Source organism: Talpa europaea, assembly GCF_964194135.1.
Source record: "Talpa europaea genome assembly, chromosome: X".
Taxonomy (NCBI): Eukaryota; Metazoa; Chordata; class Mammalia; order Eulipotyphla; family Talpidae; genus Talpa; species Talpa europaea.
The window spans coordinates 48,214,576-48,240,767 of NC_140081.1; the positions used below are offsets into that span (position 1 = coordinate 48,214,576).

The 26,192-nt window shown below is 40.7% G+C and overlaps 1 protein-coding gene across 1 annotated transcript; it reads left to right on the plus strand.

Annotated features, from left to right (window-relative positions):
• Positions 1 to 122: 122 nt before the first annotated feature.
• On the plus strand, positions 123 to 9,755 carry PIN4 (peptidylprolyl cis/trans isomerase, NIMA-interacting 4; the record flags this gene model as incomplete). The annotated part of the gene is made up of 4 exons (XM_084258430.1): positions 123 to 165; positions 1,643 to 1,716; positions 9,110 to 9,229; positions 9,597 to 9,755. The coding sequence occupies 4 exons, from the start codon at positions 123 to 125 to the stop codon at positions 9,753 to 9,755; spliced, it is 396 nt and encodes a 131-aa protein (XP_084114556.1).
• Between the last annotated feature and the right edge of the window lie 16,437 nt (positions 9,756 to 26,192).

Below are 26,192 nucleotides of genomic sequence, written 5' to 3' on the forward strand. Positions count from 1 at the left end.
CTTAGGTGACAGTGGCAAATTGTGATGCCGCTTTCAGGCATTGGCGTAGGGCGTGCCTGTGGGACCTAAAGGGGCTTTGTAAGGCAACCCAAGCAGTTGAGAGTTCAGCCGCAACTTCCAAGATGCCGCCCAAAGGAAAAAGCGGTTCTGCAAAAGGGGGGAAAGGTAGAGCGACCAGCGCAGCCGGGGAGAATGGGGTGGGGTGAGAATGGAAGGAGGGCACAGACCGGCGACCCCCAGGATCCGGGACCGAGGCCACGGGTGGACTAGAGCATTCACCCGGAAGTGTTAAGTTCCAGACGGTCAATGTGGGCTTGTCTGGGAATCTTTAATTGAAAAAGCGTGGAAATTGGATGGCAGATAGAAGAGCCCAGCCCATACGATTTAGAGAAAGTTTTATTTGTTTTTTCGAAGTTGGGAATGAGGCTGACGTGAAGGATTCAGTAGAGTTAGGGAGGTAAAGGGACCGAAGAGTGAGATTTAGGAGAAAATGGGTCCAGGACAGAGGTGGAGCAGTTGACCTTTGAACGTGGAAGGGACGCCTTATGCTTGAGGTCTCAGAGAAAGAGACGAGGATGAGGATGGGTGTGGTTGTAAAAATGGAGGCCAGAGGGAGGAGTGGAGTATGTGGGAGATATTCTTGATGGCCTCAACTTCTTAAAGTGGAAAGGAAGTGTCATTCTTAAGACAGAAGAGCAGGGAATGAGTAAGGTTTTTGGAGAGGAGGCAGCTTGGTAAAGGTTTAGGGATAGTCATTGAGGGTGACGGGAACAGGAGTGACACACTAATAAAAGGATTGCCCTCTTAACTGAGAGACTAAGATTATGGAAGGCCATGAATTCGTAGAGGATATGTTCTGGGCAGTCATGATTTACCTAGTACCGTGCAACTGGCAGAATATAGGATTAAAAAGAATTAGGTATAGCCCCTGGTTTGTTCATCTCTGTATCCGTGGTCCCTGGAACTTACTCAGGAAAATATTTATTAGTTTAATAAACTAACTATTTAGTTTAAATAGTTAATCTGGCAATAGTTCTTAGAAACGTCAGCCTCCATCAGTAAGTATGCTGCCGTTGACACAGAAGTTCACAGTGGTAAAGTGACATGGTAATAAAATGTAAAATGCTGCCAATGGTGGTTAATCTGAATACCGATAACTTTTCTTAGACATCAGTAAGCGTAATATACTCCAGGAATTTGGACATGAATGTATTCTTTAGTAAAATATGCGTGGTGGGAAATTTGATCTTTATTTAAAATCTATCCTTTGAGATTTTACTTACTAGAATTGTGCATACTCAAATACAGAGATGGCAGTGCTTATTGGAAACCTTGCAAGAGCTCAGGGGGTTGCCCTTAGAAAGCAGGGTTTCAAATTGGGTCCAGAGAATCCAGACTTGGGAACTCATTCATCCATTAACGCACTGACTTGTGTGTCCATTTTCTGTGAAGGGTTTACGTGGGGCACAGGCCTTCTATTTTAAGAGAGATGAATCACAGATCAATTTACCTTGATGTTGTGGTGTCTGGCAGAGTTCCCTTTTGAACCTTGGCACTATGATGGAAGTATCAACTCCCATTGTGTTGGACCTTTTTGTAAATATCTAGGTGTGGTTTAAATGAATACTTGTCCTCTTTAAAGGAGGAGCAACCTCTGGGAGTGACAGTGCTGATAAGAAGACTCAAGGTCCCAAGGGAGGTGGCAATGCTGTAAAGGTGAGTTACTAGTTCCTGTATTTTCCACATTAAATATAGATTAACATTATATTCATGTATATTTTGATACACATAAAAAGAAAAGACAGTATACTTTCTCATTCTAAGAGGCTAGCGTAGCTGATGTACAATTAATATAACACAAAAATAGAAAAAACAGATCAGTCTCACTTATGGAAATTAATTCTTTGCAAATATTTTCTCAAATGCTTTCTCAGCCATCTAGAATTTCTTCATACTTTTAGTATTGTTTCTTAAGATGTATTAAGTCAGATCTTCCCAGTAAATAAATCAGTTTCTTCTCAGGACCAAATAATATTTTATACAATCAAGAGCTTGGATAAACAGGCAAAGGTGCATTAGATTCATGTGCAGTTACAATAAAAATAATAACTTTTACCCAGTTGCCCCTGATAGTAATGTCAGCGAGCAGTGCTCATTGCTTGATGTGCATAAACCAATTTTGACACCAGGTTTTGAGAAAGTTTATTGCAAATCCACAAGCAAGGAAGCAGGAGAAAACTCAAATCTGTTCTCTTTTCTCCCCCAGTCTGGGGAGAGGAAGGGGCTTATATTGGTTTTGGGGAGTGGGGTTGAGAACAAAGGAGTTTACTGGATGTGGAGCAGATTAAGGATAAAAAATGTGAACTTGACTAAAGTTCCTTGAGTAGTTATAGGACAGTCCATACATAGAGAAGTATGAGAAGGTCTTCTCTTCTCCAGATACATGGAGTTTTAAATTTCTATTGGTGGGCCCCTTGCCTTTGGCTAGCCAGCCCCCTTCTTCTGTGTTTCCTGGCTTGGGGCTCAGCTCAAGGTTAGTCACATCTGTACATGTTCAGGCTGTGTCATTTGCTGATAAGCAGTTTGTGAAAGCAAGCTTCAAAAAAAATGTTTGCTGTGCTCTAAGGCCTGAGAGCAATTTAACCTCACTTTCAGTAACATCTTACAGAATTCTAGTCTAATAGCACAGCTAGAAGGTTGACATTGATGTAGTCAAAATACAGAAATTTTCGATTACCCCAAGGATTTGCCTTGCTTTTTTATAGTAGCACCTACATCCCTCCACCCTTACCTCTGCCCTCCCCTTAGCCCCAGGGAACTACTAATTTCTACAGTTTTATAATTTCAAGAATCTTACATGAATGGAATGATAGCGTGTCATCTTTGGCATTGACTTTTTTCACTCAGCATAATTCTCTGAAGATTTCATTCAGGCTGTTGCATACATCAGTAGTTTGCTGCTTTGTGTCACTGAATCGTCTTTCACGAAATGGAAGTATATAGTATGTGTAGCTCTTCATTTCTTCAAGGACAGCTGAGTTGTTTCCAGTGTTTGCAAAACAGTAGGAGAGGGACCCTGGAACCCTGTAATCTTTTAGAGTCTAAGCTCCTTCCACACCCTGCCATTCTGCTTTAAACCCCATTCCTTGGCCCACACCCTGGCCTTGTCACCAGAGCCATCCAGACTCTGAAGCCCGCCCGCCTGCTGACCACAGCTTCTCTCCTCCCTTTCACTTTCTGGCTTCCCCAGTCCTGCCAGTTTTTCTCCAAACACAGACCTCCAGGCCTCCGAGCCTTCTCTGTTCCCTCTGTCTTCCCCCAGGTTTTGGTTCTGTTCTTCAAGCCCCATATGTCCTGTAACCTAAATAGGAGTTAGATTGTGGGCCTTGACCATGGATTGAGAAGCCCTGTCTCCTTTTCCTTTTAGTCCACTTCTTTTAGTCCATCTGCTGCCTCCACCTGCAAGATTACAACTCAGGATCAATCCAGGTCTATTTTCTTTACACTTAAACCCAGAACTGCTGAGCCCTATTGGAGAGTCACACAGCCACTCATTCCTTTGTAGGGTCGCTAATTACTAGTCTGTATCCTAGCTAGCCCCTCAGTACTGCTCAATAGTCCTTTGCCACTGACCTCAAACCTTCCACCTCCTTGCTGTCCTCATTCAGCAGAAAACTTCATCCGGTGGGCCTCAACCTTGGTGTACATCACATTCACTTAGAGAACTTCTAAAACTATAAAAGACTAGGGTCATACAGACATGAAAGGAGCATGTGCTGTTGAAAAAATATTGGCAGTAGACTTGCTCAATGTAGAGTAGCCACAAGCCTTCAGTCTGTAAAAAGTGCAATATGCGAAGTACAGTAGAAATGAGGTATGCCTATATGCATTAATTTTTAAATATACAAATTCAACATATTTATTAAGTATTTTCCATCCCCCAAGGATTTCTGTAAATATATTAACTTTTAAATTCACCCATACCTCCCTCTTTTCTTTCTCACTTTTCTTCCTTTAAGAATAACTTCAGTGCTCTGATTGCCAGATCATACTCTTTCCACTGTCATTCATCACTGCGTCTTAACCCCTTCCCTTTACTGCAGCTCCCTGAAATATGCCTAAAAGGGATCTTTTAAAATTTATACGTCTTTTAAAATGTATACGTCTTTTCTCAGTTGAGGGAGTGCCCGACACTCCCTTTCCCACTTTCCGGTACCTTTTTTGTTGCATTATAAATCCAAGTTAATATAAGAAAACAAAAATGTTACCTTAGATATGCCTTTATAACTGTTTTGTGAGAAAAGAAACCACAAATTTAGTTAGCATATATATATATATATATATATATATATATGTCTTTGTGTTATCAAATTAATACTGTTTACTCGATTTCCAAAATTTATAGTGAAAATCTTAGTACTATATCTCACCCATAATTTTATCAGTTTGTTGAAAACAGTCTCCAACTTTTTATTAGTAATAGGCTCATTAAGTTTGTAAATTTTTTTTAATTCCCTCCACCAAACCACTGGTGCCCATACCCCATCTGCCTACCTCCTTTCTTCCCTCTAGCCTTTCCCGTTTTCTCTGGTAACAATTATCTTCTTTATGCCAAGTTCAAATTTTTATTTCTTCCCTTGTCTGTATGTAATTGTTGGGTATTCATATTCTGCAGATGAGTGAAACCATCCGAAATCTGCCTTTCACTTTTTGCCTGATTTCATTCAACATAATCACCTCAGGGGCCCTCTACTTTGGCCCAAATGCCTAACCCCACTAGTCTGTGCAGTCTGGCTTATGCACTTAACACTTTCCTGAAACTTCTTTTGCTAAGGTCACAACCACTGCTAAATTGATTGTACTTCTTACCTGATCACTCTGCAGCTTTTGACTCTGTTGACCATTTCTTCCTTAAAACTTTCCCCTATCTTGGTTTCTATTAACACACCTTCTGTCCTACCTATTTGGCCCTTTTTATTATGCTATTGAGCTTCTTTCTTTGCTTTTATGCTACCCTTCAAGGGTATCTTTAGCCCTCTTAACTCCTTTCTCCTCCTGTGTAATCTCATCACCTCCCATACTGATCACTCCCAGATTCTCCAGTAGCTTGGCTCTCTTAGGACACAGATGAGCAGTTGGTCATACTTGCAACCCCCTCGCCCCCAGTACTACACTCATTATGTCAAATCTGTCCAAACCAAAATACTTGTTTATTCACTTATAAAATGGTGGATGTCATCCCCTTTCTATGATCATGAACCCTGTATGAGCTTTCTCAGTACAGAAGGTTGCATTGTGAATGTGGAAGCAGGAGGGAGGCAGTCTAGAAGCTAAGTTTTTCCAGGCCAAGTTGAAATCGAATGAACCATCCTTGTCCCCCAACATGTCTCTCTCGTGTCCAGATTGTTTGTCCTTCTGCTCTCTGGACAGCACTGCCTCTTAGCCCTACTTTTTGACACATTCTTTCCCTTTAGGTGTTCCTATCTCCTGTGTAGCTCCACCAGTCAGGAAGTACTCCTGCGTGCTAACATCGCCCTGCCCACTTCAGTAGTTGAAACCTGAGGACAGCCTTGGTTGTTTGTCTCCAAATTTATGAGGCACCTTTAGCCCCCACCCCAGTATATCACTTACAATTTGAAGCAAATAATGTATTCTATTTGAGAAATGGGAAATCCTGTAAAAGATACTTTGACAAATCTTTCTTAAAGATTTAATTTTTTTAAACCTGACTTTATGTAAACATAGGTCAAATTTAAATACTTCTATATGGTTAATATTCTTTTTTAAAAAAAGATGTATTTATTTATGCACAACAAGAACTGGGGTATAGGGCCTCCCCTGGTGGCGCAGTGGTTGAACGCTGGGCTACGAAGCTGCCTGCAGCCTCTGCAGCGCCAGTTCTGTTATGGGGAAAGATGTCCTGTGCTAATTCCATACAGGCTTTGTGGACTCCACCCCCACTTTAGACCAAAGCCATCAGGACATTGGGAAAGACAAATCCCGTTACCACCAAAGGGAAGGTGGCTGGGACCTGAGGGTGGAGTTTAGCAGCCAGGTTGGATATAAAAACCAAACATGTGGGCCTTGGGGGGGCTCGCTATCGCTCGCCTCCTGGCTTCACGGCTCCTGGCTTGCGGCCAGCTCTCAGAGTGCCATTTGTGATTCCTGATCGGCGGATCGGGTAGGAGGCATTTAAAACTTTGTCTCCCACTTTTCTCCCTGAGCGGTACATTTCATCATTTGCCCTTCCCCTGTAAATAAACCTTTTATTAACCTTTCGTGTGTGCCTGCAGTAGAGCATTGATAAGTCCATTTAAGTGCACAGGTGAGGACCCACAGTCAGGCACCCTGTTTTGTATTGGGGCTGCCTTATAACAGTTCGATCCCCGGCCGCTGGCAAGGCTCCTACATGGTGTGGCAGACCTCTCCTGCCACACCCGCTGCTCCCTTTGCAGTGTATTTCGTCAGTCTGCCTGTTCTGTTCCCTGCTCTGGCTCTGGTGAATTCTCTTACCCTCCCGCACTTCTGACTGTACCCAGTACTTGTATAAATAAATAAATCAATCTTAAAAAAAAAAAAAAGAACTGGGGTATAGGCCAGAGGTGTGGGGGAATGAGAGGATCCACCAGAGATGGAGTGGGGCGCGGAACAGGCAGATGTACTGAAATACACTGCTGGGGGCGGGGGGGCAGTGGGTGAGACAGGAGAGGTCTGCTGTGCCATATGGGTTAGCTCCCTGGCTGGGTATCGAACTCGTGCTGCAGTGGCTGCAGATAGCTTCATAGTGCTGAGTCTTAACCCCTTGCGCCACCAGGGAGACCTCAGTTAATATTCTTAATATTCAACATATACTTTTTTTTTTAAAAGATCTATTTAAAGATGCATACAAGAACTGGGGTACAGGACAGAGGCATGGGGGGTGAGAGAATTCACCAATTCACCAGAGACAGAGCGGGGAACAGAACAGACAGATAGACCAAAATACACTGCTGAGGGGAGCAGCAGGCGAGTCAGGAGAGGTCTGCTGCACCATGTGGGTAGCTCCCTGGCGGGTGATCGAACTTATGCTGCAGTGGATGTGGATAGCTTCATAGGTTGCTTCTTAACCCCTTGCACCACCAAGGAGTCAACATATACTTTTTCAAAGTATTGCATCGTGGAGTAGCTTCTTTGGCCTCCTTTTGGTAAGATATTTCCTAGTAGTTTTCCATATCATCCCACTTGGATGAAATAATAGCTAACTTTAATAGCTGCATTATCTCATTCTTTACAACCCTATGAGAACACATAGGTACTGTCATTATCTCAGGTAAAAATGGGAAAACATTTAAGAGGTTTAAAAATATGCCTACTGTGGTAATACAATTATAGTTTTATGATTAGTACTTCACTGCAGAATCAGATTTTAAGACACTAGTGAGGAAGAAAACATGTAAAATGGCAACAGAAAATTAACCTTTATAAATTAGTAAAATAACCTTTATAAAATAGTCATACAACTTAGCAATGTTGATAGTGAAAGGCCAGAGAAAGAGATTTGACCCTAAACAATAAAGAATGCACCTTCAAGCTTATCTGGACACTGGCTCACTTAAGATGGTTGCTTATTTCCTGAGATTTACATCATGTTGAACATACTTTTTCTTTCTATCATAATGTGATACTATTAGATGTGAATAATAAAAAGATAGCAGGAAGAAATGGAAATTGTATAATACTTAAGAGCTGAGAACCGCATATAAAATGTATGGGGTGTGGTACAAGTTGCATTAGTGGTAATCTTTATTTTAGAAAGAAGGAAAAAATGAAAACTACTGAGCAAAGTGTTTTTCTCAGAAAGTTAGAAAACTAGGGCCTCCCCGGTGGCGCAGCGGGTTGAGTGCAGTGCTGTGAAGCTGTCCACAGCCTCTGCAGAGCCAGTTCGATTCCCGGCCGGCCAGGGAGCAACCCACATGGTGCAGCAAACCTCTCCTGTCTCGCCCACTGCTCCCCTCGGCACTGTCTTCCATCTTTCTGCCTCTTCTGCTCCCTGCTCAGTCTCTGGTGAATTCTCTCACCCTCCCATGCCTTTGGCCTGTACCCCAGTGCTTGTATAAATAAATCTTTAAAAAAAAAGTTAGAAAAATAACCATAAATGAAATATAAAGAAGGAAGAAGTATACATAATAAGAATTGATGATTAAAATTGTAAACAATAGAGAACATCAAAACTCAAAGCCTATAACATTTAAAAGAATTTATAAAAAAAAATATTTTCTAGACAAAGAAAAAGATGTTTCTAGAAAAAATAAACCTTAATGAGTGGGAGCAAGTACAGATTTACTAGAAATGAGAATACTATAAAATACTGTATAAGTCAATAAATTCGAAAAATGGGCCTCCTTGGTGGCGCAGGGGTTAAAGTCTCAGTGCATCAAGCTATCACCAGCCACTGCGCCTGAGTTTGATTCCCAGCCAAGAGCTAACCCATGTAGCACAGCAGACCCTCTCCTGTCTTGCCCACTGCTCCCCTCAGCAGTGTATTTCAGTAGATCTGCCTGTTCTGCTCCCCACTCTGTCTCTGGTGACTCCTCTTACCCCCCCCATACCTCTGGCCTACATCCCAGTTCTTGTATGCATAAATAAAAATAAATCTTAAAAAAATTGGAAAAGTTACATATAAAGGATAAATTTCTAGAAAATACAAATATAAAAGTAGGAAGTCTAAATATGTCAGAGAGAGAGAGAGTGTGTGTGTGTGTGTGTGTGTGTGTGTGTGTATGTAAGTGTAAGATGATTAACATAGATTGGGGATTTGTCTCCAGGACTCATGCTCTCAACTATTACGATGTTTCCTCTTCCTGTTACTATTGAGTAGAAGATAAAAGGTGCAAGCTTCCCACAGCCAGATACCCATTTTCCATCTATATCAGGGTTCTGAGATACTGTATTAATATGAAAAATGGATTTGTGGCCATTATGCAACTGGGCAGACTGCCATAATTTTCCACTGCCATGAGCTAACATGTTTTTTCACTAGTGGGGGTAATCCAGCTATGACTATTATGCTGTGAGGAAAGGAATCGTTTGGGTCTCCAAATAGTATGTGAACATGTTTTTTTCCTTGTAGGTCAGACACATTCTATGTGAAAAACACGGAAAAATCATGGAAGCAATGGAAAAGCTAAAGTCTGGAATGCGATTCAATGAAGTGGCCACACAATACAGTGAAGATAAAGCCAGGCAAGGGGTATGGTGCACTTTTCATTTTAAATGAAGCAGTAGAGAATTTCTGTGTTCTGCCATTCATTTTAGCTGTCTTTAAATATCTTAAAACCAGAAATGCCCAACTTGTAAATAGCTGAATACACGTCACCTGTCTAAACCTAAACATGACCAAACTTGCACAGCTAACAAATACCCAGCAACATTATGAGTCCTTATATATTCAGTACAGGGTTGGACTTCTACCATTTGTCCTTGTCAAGTCTGTTCTTTAATAGCCTAGATGAATAAACCCAGGAACCTTAGCATTTGTGTTGGGAAATTCTCTTAAGCTACAGTAGAACTGTAGAACTCTTCGGGGCCACTTGACATCTACCTTTTGGGTTTTTCAGGGCGACTTGGGTTGGATGACCAGAGGGTCCATGGTGGGACCATTTCAAGAAGCAGCATTTGCCTTGCCTGTAAGTGGGCTGGATAAGCCTGTGTTTACAGACCCTCCAGTTAAAACAAAATTTGGATATCATATTATTATGGTTGAAGGAAAAAAATAAAATTGTATGAAAGATTGAATATGGCCTGATTTTTACTTTAAAAGGTGAATAACCCTTGTAATTTGTGAATTGTCATTCGGGTTTGGTGTGTGTTGTAATAGGTATTCAGTCAGTAGTTCCCAAAGACATCAAGCATACTCCCTTTTTATTTTTTTCTTACATCACTGTAGTCCCCATAGTTCTCCTACCACATCACCTGTGAGCCATCACCATATTCCCTTGTGTTCTTTCCTCCCCTGTTTTGCCCCTGCTCCTGCCCACTCCTTTGCTGTATGCCTCAGATCTATGGTCAGCTTGCTAGTTTTGACTTTTTCTTGACCTTTTGTTTGGTTTCTGTACATTCCACATTTAAGTGAGACCATCCGATATTTGTCTTTTTCCTTCAGACTTATTTCAGCTAGTATAATCCCCTTCAGCTCCATCCATGTTGCAGCATATGGCATGAGTTTGTCTTTTTTTGACAAACACATATTCCATTGTGTAAATATGCCGCATCTTTTTGATCCATTTGTCTATTTGGGGGCATTTTGGGTTGTTTCCATAACTTGGCTATTGTAAGTAGTTTAAGCACACTCCTTTAACCTGTAGTTCCTTTCCTCCCGGGACTACTTTATTTCTCAGTATATCCCATAAGTTAGAAACCATCTCTTGGGGAGCCAAATAACAGCTCACAGTACTCACACATTGAATTGACCATCAAATAGATGTTCCTGGACACATGTTTTACGGGTCATCCTACTTTAATCTGCCAGGTCAGGCATTATTAGCTCCATAGTCTTATTAACATAGTAAATGGCACACAATAGCCATTCAATATGCCTCTTTTATTTTTAAATGTTTATTGGAAGAAAAAAAGACAATCATTTTTTCTACTACTTTTTTTGTAAGGGGCCATTTACCAAGTGCTGGTTAAAGGGAGATATGTCAGCATAAAAACATTCCCTTATCTTCAAGTGTACAGGTTACATTATGACCATCTCAGGGCCAATATTCTATGTGTCTACATTTTCTTAATTTATAATACCATGTTTATGATGTTCAAAAACGTATATGAAGATTATAATACTAAAATTTTGTCAACACAACTATGATTCATAACAATAATTCTTTTAACATACTGTGTTCTCAGCTGCATTTAATATGCCCACAGTAGGCCATATACTGGCAAATCACTTAAAGACCTAAGTTTCCCACTTGAGAAGAGTTTCTGAACATCTCTGGAAGCTATGTTTCCATGAGATTTTCCCCACTGAACAGATGAAAGTCCTCCCTATTACCTGGGATACACAGATTTGCCAGTATGGTAGAAGGGTACTCAAAATAGTAGATATAACATGAAACTTCTTTAAAAACCACATTCAAAACAGTGTTCCTAGATAAGGGCCATGAATTTCTGAAAATCTTGGCGAAAATTCTGAAAAGCTATGTGCCTAAGATACTACCTAACCAGTCACTACTTACCCAGGATACGAAGTGAATGTCTGTGGCATAGCTGTCACCCACAAAGGAAAGAAGCTGGAGTGCTTGAAAGGTGAACTAGAAAAAGCAAGTAAGTTGTGTGGCATGGAGAGAAAGCAGATATAGCAAGTTTTCAATTATGGCTAACTTGTGAGACAGTATCACAGGAATGGGCCTCTCCCACCCAGTAAGCTTTTGGGAAGTTAGCTTTTGACAGGGAACTCTGATTCTGAAGAAGTTGATAAATGAAAAAACTTTTACAAATTTATATGCATTATAGTGTGTGCACTTAATTCCACTTTGAAAGTGCATCTTTTCAATAAGTTTAAAGAACAAACCTCATTCATAGTAAAATAATTGCAAGTTAAAACCAAAATGAGATCCCGCTTTTTAACCTATCATATTGGTTAAGTTAAAAATGTTAAACGTATGGGTGGTGACCATCTGGGGAAACAGGTATTCATTAATGATGGAAATGTAAATTATTATGACCTCTATGGAGAACAATTTGGCAATACCGTCAAAATTATAGATATACCCTTTGACCCAGCAACTCCATTTCTAGAAAATTACCCTATAATCACATATGTGAAAGGTACAAGGATATTCATTACAACTTTATTTGGAGAAAATTCTGAATGTCCATCAGTAGAAGGTGATAAATTATGGTATATCCATTCAATATAAGACAGCTGTGTTAGGGCCTCCCCTGGTGGCGCAGTGGTTGAGCGCTGGGTTGCGAGGCTGCCCGCAACCTCTGCAGCGCCAATTCAATCCCCGGCCACCGGCGAGGGTCCCACACACACACACACACACAAAAAAAAAAAACAAAGACAGCTGTGTTAAAATTTAAAACTAAGGTGCAGAACAATATACTAGCATTTGTGTAAAAGGCAAATATATACACCTAGACTTGCGCTTATACATTCATAGACTGCCTCTGGGAATGACAACCCAGATATAAGGGAGGTTGAGTAAGACATTGTACCTCATACCCTTAGGTCAGGGGTCTTTGAGTGCTCTGGCAGCTTTCCCAAGTCCATGGCTCCTGCTCCGAAATGTTGATTTAAAAATATAAAGTAAATACATAGGCTTACAAAGGACACCAATTATACTGCAACATAATGTTTTTAAATTTTATATATAAATTTTTATATAATACACGTGATCTATATGCCTGTTCATATGTTAAGTAATGAGGTCTAGTGGTACATTTAAAAACCACTAATTCTGTAGTGATGAATATCAGTGTTATTTTAGATAGCTGCAAGAACGGCGAAATCTGATTTCTATTGGTGACAAAGTCACAGTTACTGCTAATATTTTTGCACAGTGTGTTGCCTACATTTGTAATGAAAGGAAACATCAAACGCCAGATACAGTTAGTGGGGGAAGATGTAAACATTTTTTCCCATCCAAATCATAAATACCTGAATTCTATCCATGAACTTCAGTTTAAAAACCCCTGCCCTAAGACACTGTTTGAATATTCTATGTCATGTATTATGTTCAACATCGCTTACCTACAGGGAAATGCAAATCAAAACCCCAACACGATACCATCTCACTCCCATGAGCTTGGCCCATAAAAATAAAAAGCAGCAACAAATGCTGGAGAAGGATATGGAGAAAAAGGTAACCCGCAAACACGACTGGTGGGAATGTAGACTGGTCCAGCCCCTCTGGAAAATAATAAGGAGTTTCCGCAAATATTAAAAAAAAGATCTACCTTTTGACCCAGCAATTCCACTTATATTCTACCCAAAGAATGCAAAAACACTAATTTGAAGGGATACATGCGTGCCTATGTTCATTGCAGCACTGTATACCAATAGCCAAGTCATAGAAACAACCTAAGTGCCCAGCACAGGTGAGTGAATTAAGGCGATGTGGTTTGGATGCAGTGGAATACTACTCAGCTATAAAATAAAGACGAACTCTTGCCATTTGTGACAACATGGAACTGGAGGGGGTTATGCTACATGAAATAAGTTAGAAGGATGAAGAAATACCGGATGATTTCATTCACATATGGAATACAGAGAAGCAAAGGAACTGACAAAACAAAACCAAAACCAACCCTAGAAATAGGACCCAGAAATGAGACTACTGGCCCAGAGTTGACTGTGGATGCTTTAATGGCATAAATGGTGTGGTGACGTGCATCTGGGGACGTGTGACCCCAGGCCCCTAAATCACATGATGGTGTAAACCAGTATTTGATAAAAACTAAGTGAAATGAATATTCCTCTAAAAGGCCTAAAAACAAAAACCTCTGAAAGTGAGTTTATTGGTCATAAGGCTATGAAAAAAACGTATTTGCTAGACCCTGCTGCAGAACCTGAATGAAGGCACTATTCAATTTTTAAAAAAGCATTGTTTCCGCAGTAAGAAAAATACCTAGAACTAAAAGCCTCACTATTCAAATCAAATAGATACAGGCCCCTAAAACCTCCTGGCAAGCAAATAAATTGTGTGGGGCTTTTCTATTGTTGTGTCAAGAGAAAGGGGGATACTTACCTGAATTTCCACAATATTGATACGTTTGATGGAAGAGACCACAAACAGATACAGGGAGCAGTGGATGGTCTGCTGCCCTCTACCTGTGCCACTGTGGCCACTGTGTCCACCCACGGCCTTGATGAGCTGGACTGAAATGCAGACTCTGGCACATTGAATCACAAAATGTTACCACCAAGGTTTTTTGAAATGATATATAGTCAATCCCATAATCCTCCCTGAAATGCTAGTAACAAATTCTTCTGGTAAGCAAAATTTGGTATTACCAATAAATAACCTATTATTTAAACTCAGCTCATCTCCTTCAAACCCCTAGCCCCATATTTAGTAAGATACATGAGAATAGTACTATGTGAAAATACATGTATTTTTTATAATAAATTTTATTTTTATATTCCCCATAAAATTGCAACCCCCATATTTTGACCCCAATCCCTCCCCTCCGGCCCCCTAACCCCCATAGAGTGTCTCTGGTTCATAGTTTTTTTGTTGATTTTGATTTTCACTTTCTTATAGTTATTCATTTTCCTGGTCCCTTATTTAAGTTTTCTAGATTCCTGTTATGAGTGAGACCATCCGGTATTTTTCTTTTTCTTTCTGGCTTATTTTGCTGAGGATGATCCCTTCCAGCACCATCCATGTAGCTGCAAATTGCATGTGTTTATCTTTTTTGAATGCTGAGTAATATTCCATGGTGTATATGTACCACATCTTCTTGATCCAGTCATCTATTTTTGGGCATTTGGGCTGTTTCCAAAGCTTAGCTATTGTAAACAGTGCTGCTATAAACATAGGGGTGCAGGTGCTCTTTGGAATGGATGTTTCTGTGTCCTTTGGGTAAATCCCTAGGAGTGGAATTGCTGGATCATATGGAAGCTCTATGTTTAGTAGGTCCAGAAATCTCCACACAGCTCTCCATAGTGGTTGGACCAGTTTGCACTCCCACCAAAAGTGCAGAAGAGTTCCTTTTTCTCCACACCCTTGCCAACATTTGTTGTTGCTAGTTTTTTTAATATGTGCCATTCTCACTGGTGTAAGATGGTATCTCATGGTAGTTTTGATTTGCATTTCCCTGATTACAAGTGATGTTGACCATTTTTTCATATGCCTGTTGGCCATTTGCATTTCCTCTTCTGAGAAGTTTCTTTTTAGCTCTTCTGCCCATTTTTTGACTGGATTATTTTCTTTGTTGTTGCTGAGTCTCATCAGCTCTTTGCAGATTTTTGTGATCAGTCCTTTATCATTAGTGTTGTGTGCAAAAATGTTCTCCCAGTTGGTGGGGTTTCTCTTTGTTCTTGTTATTGTCTCTTTTGCTGTGCAGAAGCTCTTTAATTTGATGTAGTCCCAGCTGTTTATCTTTGCCTTCACTATCACTGCTTTGGGTGATGTGTCTGTAAAGATGTCTTTGATATGCAAATCACGTAGTGTTTCGCCTATATTTCCTTCTATGTATTTTATGGTTTCAGGTCTTATGTCTAGTTCTTTAATCCATTCTGAGTTGATTTTTGTGTATGGTGTGAGGTAGTGGTCAAGCTTCATTCTTTTGCATGTAGCGACCCAGTTTTCCCAGCACCATTTACTGAACAAACTTTCTTTGCTCCAATGCATAGTCTTTGCTCCTTTGTCAAAGATTAGTTGACCATAAATCTGTGGGTTTATTTCTGGATTTTCTATTCGATTCCATTGGTCTGTATGTCTGTTCTTGTTCCAATACCATGCAGTTTTGATGATTATGGCTTTGTAGTATAGTTTGAAGTCTGGGCGTGTGATGCCTCCATTCCCTTCATTTTTTTTTTTTTTTTTACAATAGAGCTTTGGCTATTCGGGGTTTTTTGTGATTCCACATGAATTTCATCAATAATTGTTCTATTTCTTTGAAGAATGACATTGAAATTTTGATTGGAATAGCATTGAATCTGTATATTGCTTTTGGTAGGATGGCCATTTTAATAATGTTTATTCTTCCAATCCATGAGCAGGGGATGTCTTTCCATTTCTTTGTGTCTTCTATTTCTTTTAACAGTGTTTTATAGTTTTCTTTGTATAGTTCCTTTACCTCTTTTGTTAGATTTATTCCCAAATATTTGATTTTTTTTGTTTCAATAATAAAAGGGATTTTTTTTTATTTCTACTTCTTCAGATTTATTGTATGTGTATAGGAAGGCTACTGACTTTTGCGTGTTGATTTTGTATCCTGCCACTTTACTGAATTGATTGATGAGTTGAATTAGTTCTTCTGTGGAGTTTTTGGGGTTCTCTATGTATATTATCATATCATCTGCAAATAGTGATAGTTTGACTTCTTCTTTTCCTATTTGGATTACTTGTATGTCTTTCTCTTGTCTTTTGCTCTGGCTAGTACTTCCAGTATTATATTGAAAAGCAATGGTGAGAGTGGACATCCTTGTCTTGTTCCAGATCTTAATGGAATTGCTTTCAGCTTTTCACCATTGAGAATGATACTGGCTGTTGGCTTGTCATAGACGGCCTTTATGATGTTGAGGTATGTTCCTTGTATCCCAAGAATTTCAAGGGCTTTTATCATGAATGGGTGTTGCACTTTGTCGAAAGCTTTCTCAGCATCTATTGATATTATCATATGGTTTTTATATTTCTTTTTGTTGATGTGTTGGATAACGTTGATTGATTTTCGGATGTTGAACCATCCTTGTGTCCCTGGCATGAATCCTACTTGGTCGTGGTGAATTATCTTATGGATACATTGTTGGATTCTGATAGCTAAAATTTTATTGAGGATTTTTGCATCAGTGTTCATTAGGGAGATTGGCCTGTAGTTTTCCTTTTTTGTGTTGTCCTTGTTCGGTTTTGGTATTAGTGTAATTTTGGCTTCATAGAACGTGTTTGGTATTGTCCCTTCCTTCTCAATTTTTTGGAAGAGTTTGTGAAGGATAGGCACTAATTCGTCTCTGAATGTTTGGTAGAATTCATTTGTAAATCCATCAGGTCCTGGGCTTTTGTTTTTGGGGAGGTTTTTGATTACCATTTCAATTTTGCTGCTTGTAATTGGTCTGTTTAGGTGTTCTATTTCTTCTTTATCTAGCTTTGGGTGATTGTAGAGTTGTAGGAATTTGTCCATCTCCTCTAGATTGTTGAACTTGTTTCCATATAACTGTTCATAGTAGTTACTGATTATTCTTTTGATTTCTGCTGTGTCTGTTGTGATTTCTCCTCTTTCATTTATGATCCTGTTTATTTGTGCTTTCTCCCTTTTTTCCTTTGTGAGCCTGGCTAGGGGTTTGTCTATTTTATTGATTTTTCGAAGAACCAGCTCTTGGTTTCATTTATCTTTTGGATTTTTTTTAATTTCAATTTCATTTATTTCTGCTTTGATTTTTATTATTTCTTTTCTTCTACTGGTTTTGGGTTTTTTTTGTTGTTCTTTTTCTAGATCTTTGAGCTTCGAGATTAGGTTGTTTCTTTGAGTTCTTTCTTGTTTCTTGATGTGAGCCTCTATTGCTATATATTTTCCTCTTATTACTGCTTTTGCTGCATCCCATACATTTAGGATATTGGTGTCCTCCTTGTCATTCAACTCAAAGAATTTTTTAATTTCTTCTTTGATCTCCTCATTAGTTCAGTGGTTTTCCAGTAGTGTGGTTTTTAATCTCCATGAGGTAGGAGAGTTCCTTGCCTTCTTTTTATGGTTTATTTCTAGTTTGATGCCTTCATGGTCAGAAAAGATGGTTGGTATGATTTCAATCTTGGTGTATCTGTTGATGTTTGTCTTGTGCCCCAGTATGTGATCGATCCTGGAGAATGATCCGTGTGCACTTGAGAAAAATGTGTACTCCGTTTTTTTGGGGTTTAGTGTTCTATAGATGTTTGTTAAGCCCAAATGCTCTAGGTATTTATTTAGAGCTTTAGTTTCTTTACTTATTTTTTGTCTTGTTGATCTATCCATTGTTGACAGTGGTGTGTTGAAGTCTCCTACTACGTATGTGTTTTGTCTGATGTCTGTTTTCAGAGATGACAACAGTTGTCTGATATATTTTGGTGCTCCTTCGTTTGGTGAGTATATGTTAATGAGTGTTATTTCTTCTTGAAGTATTGTCCCCTTGATCATAATGTAGTGACCATTGGGGTCTCTTTTTATCTTTTTGAGTTTGAAATCTGTTTTATCTGATATAAGTATAGCTGTTCCTGCTTTCTTTTTTGGTCCATTTGCTTGTAGGATTGTTTTCCATCCTTTAACTTTGAGTCTATTTTTATCTTTTGTAGCTAAATGTGTTTCCTGGAGACAGCAAAAGGTTGGGTTTTGTTTCTTTTTTTTTTTTTTTTTTTTTTTTAAATAAATTTTATTGTTATATTCCCCATACAATTGCAGCCCCCCCATTCTGACCCCAATCCCTCCCCTCCCGCCCCCCTAAAAGTGTCTCTGGTTCATAGTTTTTTGTTGATTTTGATTTTCACTATCTTATAGTTATTCATTTTCCTGGTCCCTTATTTAAGTTTTCTAGATTCCTGCTATGAGTGAGACCATCCGGTATTTTTCTTTTTCTTTTTGGCTTATTTCGCTGAGCATGATCCCTTCCAGCGCCATCCATGTTGCTGCAAATTGCATGTGTTTATCTTTTTTGAATGCTGAGTAATATTCCATGGTATATATGTACCACATCTTCTTGATCCAGTCATCTATTTTTGGGCATTTGGGTTGTTTCCAAAGCTTAGCTATTGTAAACAGTGCTGCTATAAACATAGGGGTGCAGGTGTTCTTTGGAATTGATGTTTCTGTGTCCTTTGGGTAAATACCTAGGAGTGGAATTGCTGGATCATATGGAAGCTCTATGTTTAGTAGGTCCAGAAATCTCCACACAGCTTTCCACAGTGGTTGGACCAGTTTGCACTCCCACCAACAGTGCAGAAGAGTTCCTTTTTCTCCACACCCTCGCCAACATTTGTTGTTGCTAGTTTTTTTAATATGTGCCATTCTCACTGGTGTAAGATGGTATCTCATGGTAGTTTTGATTTGCATTTCCCTGATGACAAGTGATGTTGAACATTTTTTCATATGCCTGTTGGCCATTTGCATTTCCTCTTCAGAGAAGTTTCTTTTAAGCTCTTCTGCCCATTTTTTGACTGGATTATTTTCTTTGTTGTTGTTGAGTCTCATCAGCTCTTTGCAGATTTTTGTGATCAGTCCTTTATCATTAGTGTTGGGTGCAAAAATGTTCTCCCAGTTGGTGGGGTTTCTCTTTGTTTTTGTTATTGTCTCTTTTGCTGTGCAAAAGCTCTTTAATTTGATGTAGTCCCAGCTGTTTATCTTTGCCTTCACTATCACTGCTTTGGGTGATGTGTCTGTAAAGATGTCTTTGATGTGCAAATCACGTAGTGTTTCGCCTATATTTCCTTCTATATATTTTATGGTTTCAGGTCTTATGTCTAGTTCTTTAATCCATTTTGAGTTGATTTTTGTGTATGGTGTGAGGTGGTGGTCAAGCTTCATTCTTTTGCATGTAGCGACCCAGCTTTCCCAGCACCATTTATTGAACAAACTTTCTTTGCTCCAATGCATATTCTTTGCTCCTTTGTCAAAGATTAGTTGACCATAAATCTGTGGGTTTATTTCTGGATTTTCTATTCGATTCCATTGGTCTGTATGTCTGTTCTTGTTCCAATACCATGCAGTTTTGATGATTATGGCTTTGTAGTATAGTTTGAAGTCTGGGAGTCTGATGCCTCCATTCCCTTCTTTTTTTTTCAGGAGAGCTTTGGCTATTCGGGGTTTTTGGTGATTCCATATGAATTTCATCAATAATTGTTCTATTTCTTTGAAGAATGACATTGAAATTTTGATTGGAATAGCATTGAATCTGTATATTGCTTTTGGAAGGATGGCCATTTTAATAATGTTTATTCTTCCAATCCATGAGCAGGGGATGTCTCTCCATTTCTTTGTGTCTTCTTCTATTTCTTTTAACAGTGTTTTATAGTTTTCTTTGTATAGGTCCTTTACCTCTTTTGTTAGATTTATTCCCAAATATTTGATTTTTTTTGTTTCAATAACAAAAGGGATGGTCTTTTTGATTTCTTCTTCTTCAGATTTATTGTTTGTGTATAGGAAGGCTACTGACTTTTGCGTGTTGATTTTGTATCCTGCCACTTTACTGAACTGATTGATGAGTTGAATTAGCTTTTCTGTGGAGTTTTTGGGGTTCTCTATATATAATATCATATCGTCTGCAAATAGTGATAGTTTGACTTCTTCTTTTCCTATTTGGATTCCTTGGATGTCTTTCTCTTGTCTTATTGCCCTGGCTAGGACTTCCAGTATTATATTGAAAAGCAATGGTGAGAGTGGACATCCTTGTCTTGTTCCAGATCTTAATGGAATTGCTTTCAGCTTTTCACCATTGAGAATGATACTGGCTGTTGGCTTGTCATAGATGGCCTTTATGATGTTGAGGTATGTTCCTTGTATCCCAAGAATTTCAAGGGCTTTTATCATGAATGGGTGTTGCACTTTGTCGAAAGCTTTCTCAGCATCTATTGATATTATCATATGGTTTTTATATTTCTTTTTGTTGATGTGTTGGATAACGTTGATTGATTTTCGGATGTTAAACCATCCTTGTGCCCCTGGAATGAATCCAACTTGGTCGTGGTGAATTATCTTATGGATACATTGTTGGATTCTGATAGCTAAAATTTTATTGAGGATTTTTGCATCAGTGTTCATTAGGGAGATTGGCCTGTAGTTTTCCTTTTTTGTGTTGTCCTTGTTCGGTTTTGGTATTAGTGTAATGTTGGCTTCATAAAACGTGTTTGGTATTATCCCTTCCTTCTCAATTTTTTGGAAGAGTTTGTGAAGGATAGGCACTAATTCGTCTCTGAATGTTTGGTAGAATTCATTTGTAAATCCATCAGGTCCTGGGCTTTTGTTTTTGGGGAGGTTTTTGATTACCATTTCAATTTCGCTAATTGTAATTGGTCTGTTTAGGTGTTCTATTTCTTCTTTATCTAGCTTTGGGTGATTGTAGAGTTGTAGGAATTTGTCCATCTCCTCTAGATTGTTGAACTTGTTTCCATATAACTGTTCATAGTAGTTACTGATTATTCTTTTGATTTCTGCTGTGTCCGTTGTGATTTCTCCTCTTTCATTGATGATCCTGTTTATTTGTGCTTTCTCCCTTTTTTCCTTTGTGAGCCTGGCTAGGGGTTTGTCTATTTTATTGATTTTTCGAAGAACCAGCTCTTGGTTTCATTGATCTTTTGGATTGTTTTTTTAGTTTCAATTTCATTTATTTCTGCTTTGGTTTTTATTATTTCTTTTCTTCTACTGGTTTTGGGGTTTTTTTGTTGTTCTTTTTCTAGATCTTTGAGCTTCGAGATTAGGTTGTTTCTTTGCGTTCTTTCTTGTTTCTTGATGTGAGCTTCTATTGCTATATATTTTCCTCTTATTACTGCTTTTGCTGCATCCCATACATTTAGGATATTGGTGTCCTCCTTGTCGTTCAATTCAAAAAATTTTTTAATTTCTTCTTTGATCTCCTCATTAGTCCAATGGTCTTCCAGTAGTGTGGTTTTTAATCTCCATGAGGTAGGAAAGTTCCTTGCCTTCTTTTTATGGTTTATTTCTAGTTTGATGCCTTCATGGTCAGAAAAGATGGTTGATATGATTTCAATCTTGGTGTATCTGTTGATGTTTGTCTTGTGCCCCAGTATGTGATCGATCCTGGAGAATGATCCGTGTGCGCTTGAGAAAAATGTGTACTCCGTTTTTTTGGGGTTTAGTGTTCTATAGATGTCTGTTAAGCCCAATTGCTCTAGGTCCTTATTTAGAGCTTTAGTTTCTTTACTTATTTTTTGTCTTGTTGATCTATCCATTGTTGATAGTGGTGTGTTGAAGTCTCCCACTACGTATGTGTTTTCTCTGATGTCTGTTTTCAGAGAGGACAACAGTTGTCTGATATATTTTGGTGCTCCTTCGTTTGGTGAGTATATGTTAATGAGTGTTATTTCTTCTTGAAGTATTGTCCCCTTGATCATAATGTAGTGACCCTTGGGGTCTCTTTTTATCTTTTTGAGTTTGAAATCTGTTTTATCTGATATAAGTATAGCTGTTCCTGCTTTCTTTTTTGGTCCATTTGCTTGTAGGATTGTTTTCCATCCTTTAACTTTGAGCCTATTTTTATCTTTTGTAGCTAAATGTGTTTCCTGGAGACAGCAAAAGGTTGGGTTTTGTTTCTTAATCCAGGCTGCAACTCTGTGTCTTTTTATTGAAGAGTTTAGTCCATTTACATTCAGAGTTATTATTGATATGTTAACATCTGTATTTGCCATTGTGTTTGTCTTTCCTTTGATTTTATTTATTTATTCTTTTAATAACTTTTTTTTTTGGCCTTCTTTCATTGTTATTCGTCCCTCTGAGGTTCTGGCTTTAGGACTCCTTGTAGTATTTTTTGGAGTGGGGGTTTAGTTGCAATGAAATTCCGGAGTTTCTGTTTGTCTGGAAAGGTCCATATTCTTTCTTCAAAGAGGAAGGAGAGCTTTGCGGGATAGAGTATTCTTGGTTGGCATCTGTTTTCTTGGAGTCTGTTGACTATGTCCCTCCACTCTCTCCTTGCCCGTAGTGTTTCTTCGGAGAAGTCTGATGTCAGCCTGATTGGTTTTCCTTTGAATGTTATCTGTTTCTTCCCTCTTGCCAGCTTCATTATTTTTTCCTTGTCCTGGATTCTTGGGAGCTTTACTATTATGTGTCTTGCTGTATTTTTCCTTTCGTCGTGGAAGTTTGGTGTTCTTCTTGCTTCTTGTATATCAATTTTCAGCTCCTTCTTCACATTTGGGAAGTTCTCTTCAATTATCTCTTTGAATATTTTCTCTGTTCCTACATCTCTCTCCTCTCCTTCTGGTATTCCTATAACTCTTATATTTCCTTTCCTCATGGAGTCAGATAGTTCCCGAAGTCTTTCTTCGTTCTTTTTCCTTCGTACTTCTCTTTCCTTTTCTGTTTTGGTTCTTTTTATTTCTATGTCTTCAAGATTACTTATTCGTTCTTCCATTTCATCTATTCTGCTTTCATTGCTTTTCCCAGAATTCTTTAGTTCTTCCATTAATTCTTTGATCTCCTGCATTTCTTTTACTTCCCTCTTTAGGGACTCAATTTCTTTCTTCTGACCATTGTTTTCCCTCTCTAGGGACTCAATTGCATTCTTCTGATCGTTGATTATTTTTCCCTTATCATTGTTTTCCTTTATGACTTCTGTTAGTTTTTTAATCACGGCAATTTTAAATTCTCTTTCTGGAAGGCTCAGAAATTCTTCCAAGTTATTGTCTTTGCAATCTGGGGGCTGGCTTTCTTTTTGTGGTGTGCTTTTTCTCTGGAGAGTTGCTAGGTTGCGTGTGGTTCTTCTCTTCCCTACTGTCTGTTTTCTAATTTGCCGTATGCGTTGGGACACTGTGTAGTTGGGACTGGCCGGCATCTTGGGTGGGCTTCTCTGTTCCCCTCTGGTTCTTCCAGGAGTCATCTGTCAGTTTCAAGCAGTCTTTACTGGAGAAAGGTCCCTGTTCTAAAATGCCGATGTAGGGACACACTCCCCTGTGCGCCTGTTCTGCCCCGGCGGTGGGTTCCTGCTCCCCTCTGGGCTTGGACTGCAGGCCAGAGGGGGTCTGGCGTGGGCGAACTTCCCCCGCTCACCTCTGGCTCCTGAGGAAGCCTTCTGCAGGTAGTCTTTACTGAAGAAATGTCCCTGTTCTAAAATGGTGATGTGGGACACACTCCCTGCGTGTCTGGTCTCAGGCACACTCTTCTGCGCACCTGGTCTGCCCCAGCTGTGGGTGCTCGCTCTCCCTGTGGGCTCAGACTACTTGTTCGGAAGGGGCCCGGTGTGGGCAAACTCCCCAGCTGGCCACTAGCTCCTTCAGGAGCCTCTGCTGGCTTCAAGTCGCTAGGTGGTGCCAGAGATCTCTCCTAGAGCCCTTGGGGAGCTGATTTTCCACCCCGTGGGACAGGGAGCAGAGCGGGGATGGTAGGGTACACCTCAACGGCTTTGGGGTGCTGTGTCTGCCTTGTGCCCCACCGTCGTGGGGAACCCACGCCCCTAATTTCGTGCCCCGGGTCTCTGTTCCAAAGCCCTCAGTTCCAGGACGCGGGCTGTAGCCCAGATCAGTGGGGCGGGAATGGCGCCTTTTGAATCCTGCTCCCCTGCCTGGGCGCCTTGTTCCTGCTCACTCAGGATGGGCCTCCGCCGTCTCCCCCTAATTTTGTGCCCCGGGTCTCAGTTCCAAAGCCCTCAGTTCCAGGATGCGGGCTGTAGCCCAGATCAGTGGCGCGGGAATGGCGCCTTTTGAGTCCAGCTCCCTTGCCTGGGCGCCTTGTTCCTGCTCACTCAGGGAGGGCCTCCGCAGTCTTCCCCTAATTTCGTGCCCCGGGTCTCAGTTCCAAAGCCCTCAGTTCCAGGACGCAGGCTGTAGCCCAGATCAGTGGCGCGGGAATGGCGCCTTTTGAATCCAGCTCCCTTGCCTGGGCGCCTTGTTCCTGCTCACTCAGGGAGGGCCTCCGCAGTCTCCCCCTAATTTCGTGCCCCGGGTCTCAGTTCCAAAGCCCTCAGTTCCAGGACGCGGGCTGTAGCCCAGATCAGTGGCGCGGGAATGGCGCCTTTTGAATCCCGCTCCCCTGCCTGGGCGCCTTGTTCCTGCTCACTCAGGGAGGGCCTCCGCCGTCTCCCCCTAATTTCGTGCCCCGGGTCTCAGTTCCAAAGCCCTCAGTTCCAGGACGCGGGCTGTAGCCCAGATCAGTGGCGCGGGAATGGCGCCTTTTGAATCCAGCTCCCTTGCCTGGGCGCCTTGTTCCTGCTCACTCAGGGAGGGCCTCCGCAGTCTCCCCCTAATTTCGTGCCCCGGGTCTCAGTTCCAAAGCCCTCAGTTCCAGGATGCAGGCTGTAGCCCAGATCAGTGGCGCGGGAATGGCGCCTTTTGAATCCCGCTCCCCTGCCTGGGCGCCTTGTTCCTGCTCACTCAGGGATGGCCTCCGCCGTCTCCCCGCAAGCCTAGGTCGCAGGCGCGGGGACCTGGGCAGCTGCGATCCGGTCCGGATCCCCGCCGCTTTCCGCACGCAACCTTACCGGGCGGCCGGGGCTGTGTGCTGGTGCTGGTCTCCTCCTGGGGGGCGTGGCTCTCTTTAATGGCGCCTGAAGCTCACCACCGCGGCGGATCCTGCAGGGTTCGCCTCTCCCGTTCACGGGGTGTGGTGGCTGCAATAGTTCCTTTCCACTCACAGTCCCACTTGCTGCGTCCGTTTTTCTTGTTGGCCGTTTTGGTTTGTTGTTTCCCTCGTCTCTGCCGGTCGGAGAGTGCCGACTTTGTGGGCGGGGGAGGGGAGCAGGGTTCTGCGCTTCCCTCCCTTCTCGTCCTCTTTTATGGCAACTTTCTTCTTCGGGCAGTTTGCTGGAGTAGTCCGTTTATCTTCCGTGTCCCAGTTCTCACTGGGACCTGCCGCTTTTCCTCCCTATTAACTTTTTTTAATGGGAGATCTTACTCGCAGCGTCTCCTCGCCGCCATGTTGCTCCGCCCCCCTCTGGGTTTTGTTTCTTAATCCAGCCTGCAACTCTGTGTCTTTTTATTGAAGAGTTTAGTCCATTTACATTTAGAGTTAGTATTGATATGTTAGCATCTGTATTTGCCATTGTGTTTGTCTCTCCTTTGATTTTATTTATTCGTTTAATAACTTTTTTTTTGGCTTTCTTTCATTGTTATTCGTCCCTCTGAGGTTCTGGCTTTAGGATTCCCTGTAGTATTTTTTGGAGTGGGGGTTTAGTCGTAATGAAATTCCGGAGTTTCTGTTTGTCTGGGAAGGTCCTTATTCTTTCTTCATAGAGGAAAGAGAGCTTTGCGGGATAGAGTATTCTTGGTTGGCATCTGTTTTCTTGGAGTCTGTTGACTATGTCCGTCCACTCTCTCCTTGCCCGTAGTGTTTCTTCAGAGAAGTCTGATGTCAGCCTGATTGGTTTTCCTTTGAATGTTATCTGTTTCTTCCCTCTTGTCACCTTCATTATTTTTTTCCTTGTCCTGGTTTCTTGGGAGCTCTACTATTATGTGTCTTGCTGTATTTTTCCTTTCGTCGTGGCAGTTTGGTGTTCTTCTTGCTTCTTGTATATCAATTTTCAGCGCCTTCACATTTGGGAAGTTCTCTTCAGTTATCTCTTTGAATGTTTTCTCTGTTCCTACATCTCTCTCCTCTCCTTCTGGTATTCCTATAACTCTTATATTTCCTTTCCTCCTGGAGTCAGATAGTTCCCAAAGTCTTTCTTTGGTTTTTTTCCTTCGTACTTCTCTTTCCTTTTCTGTTTTGGTTCTTTTTATTTCTGTGTCTTCAAGAGTACATATTCGTTCTTCCATTTCATCTATTCTGCTTTCATTGCTTTTCCCAGAGTTCTTTAGTTCTTCCATTAATTCATTGATCTCCTGCGTTTCTTTTGCTTCCCCCTTTAGGGACTCAATATC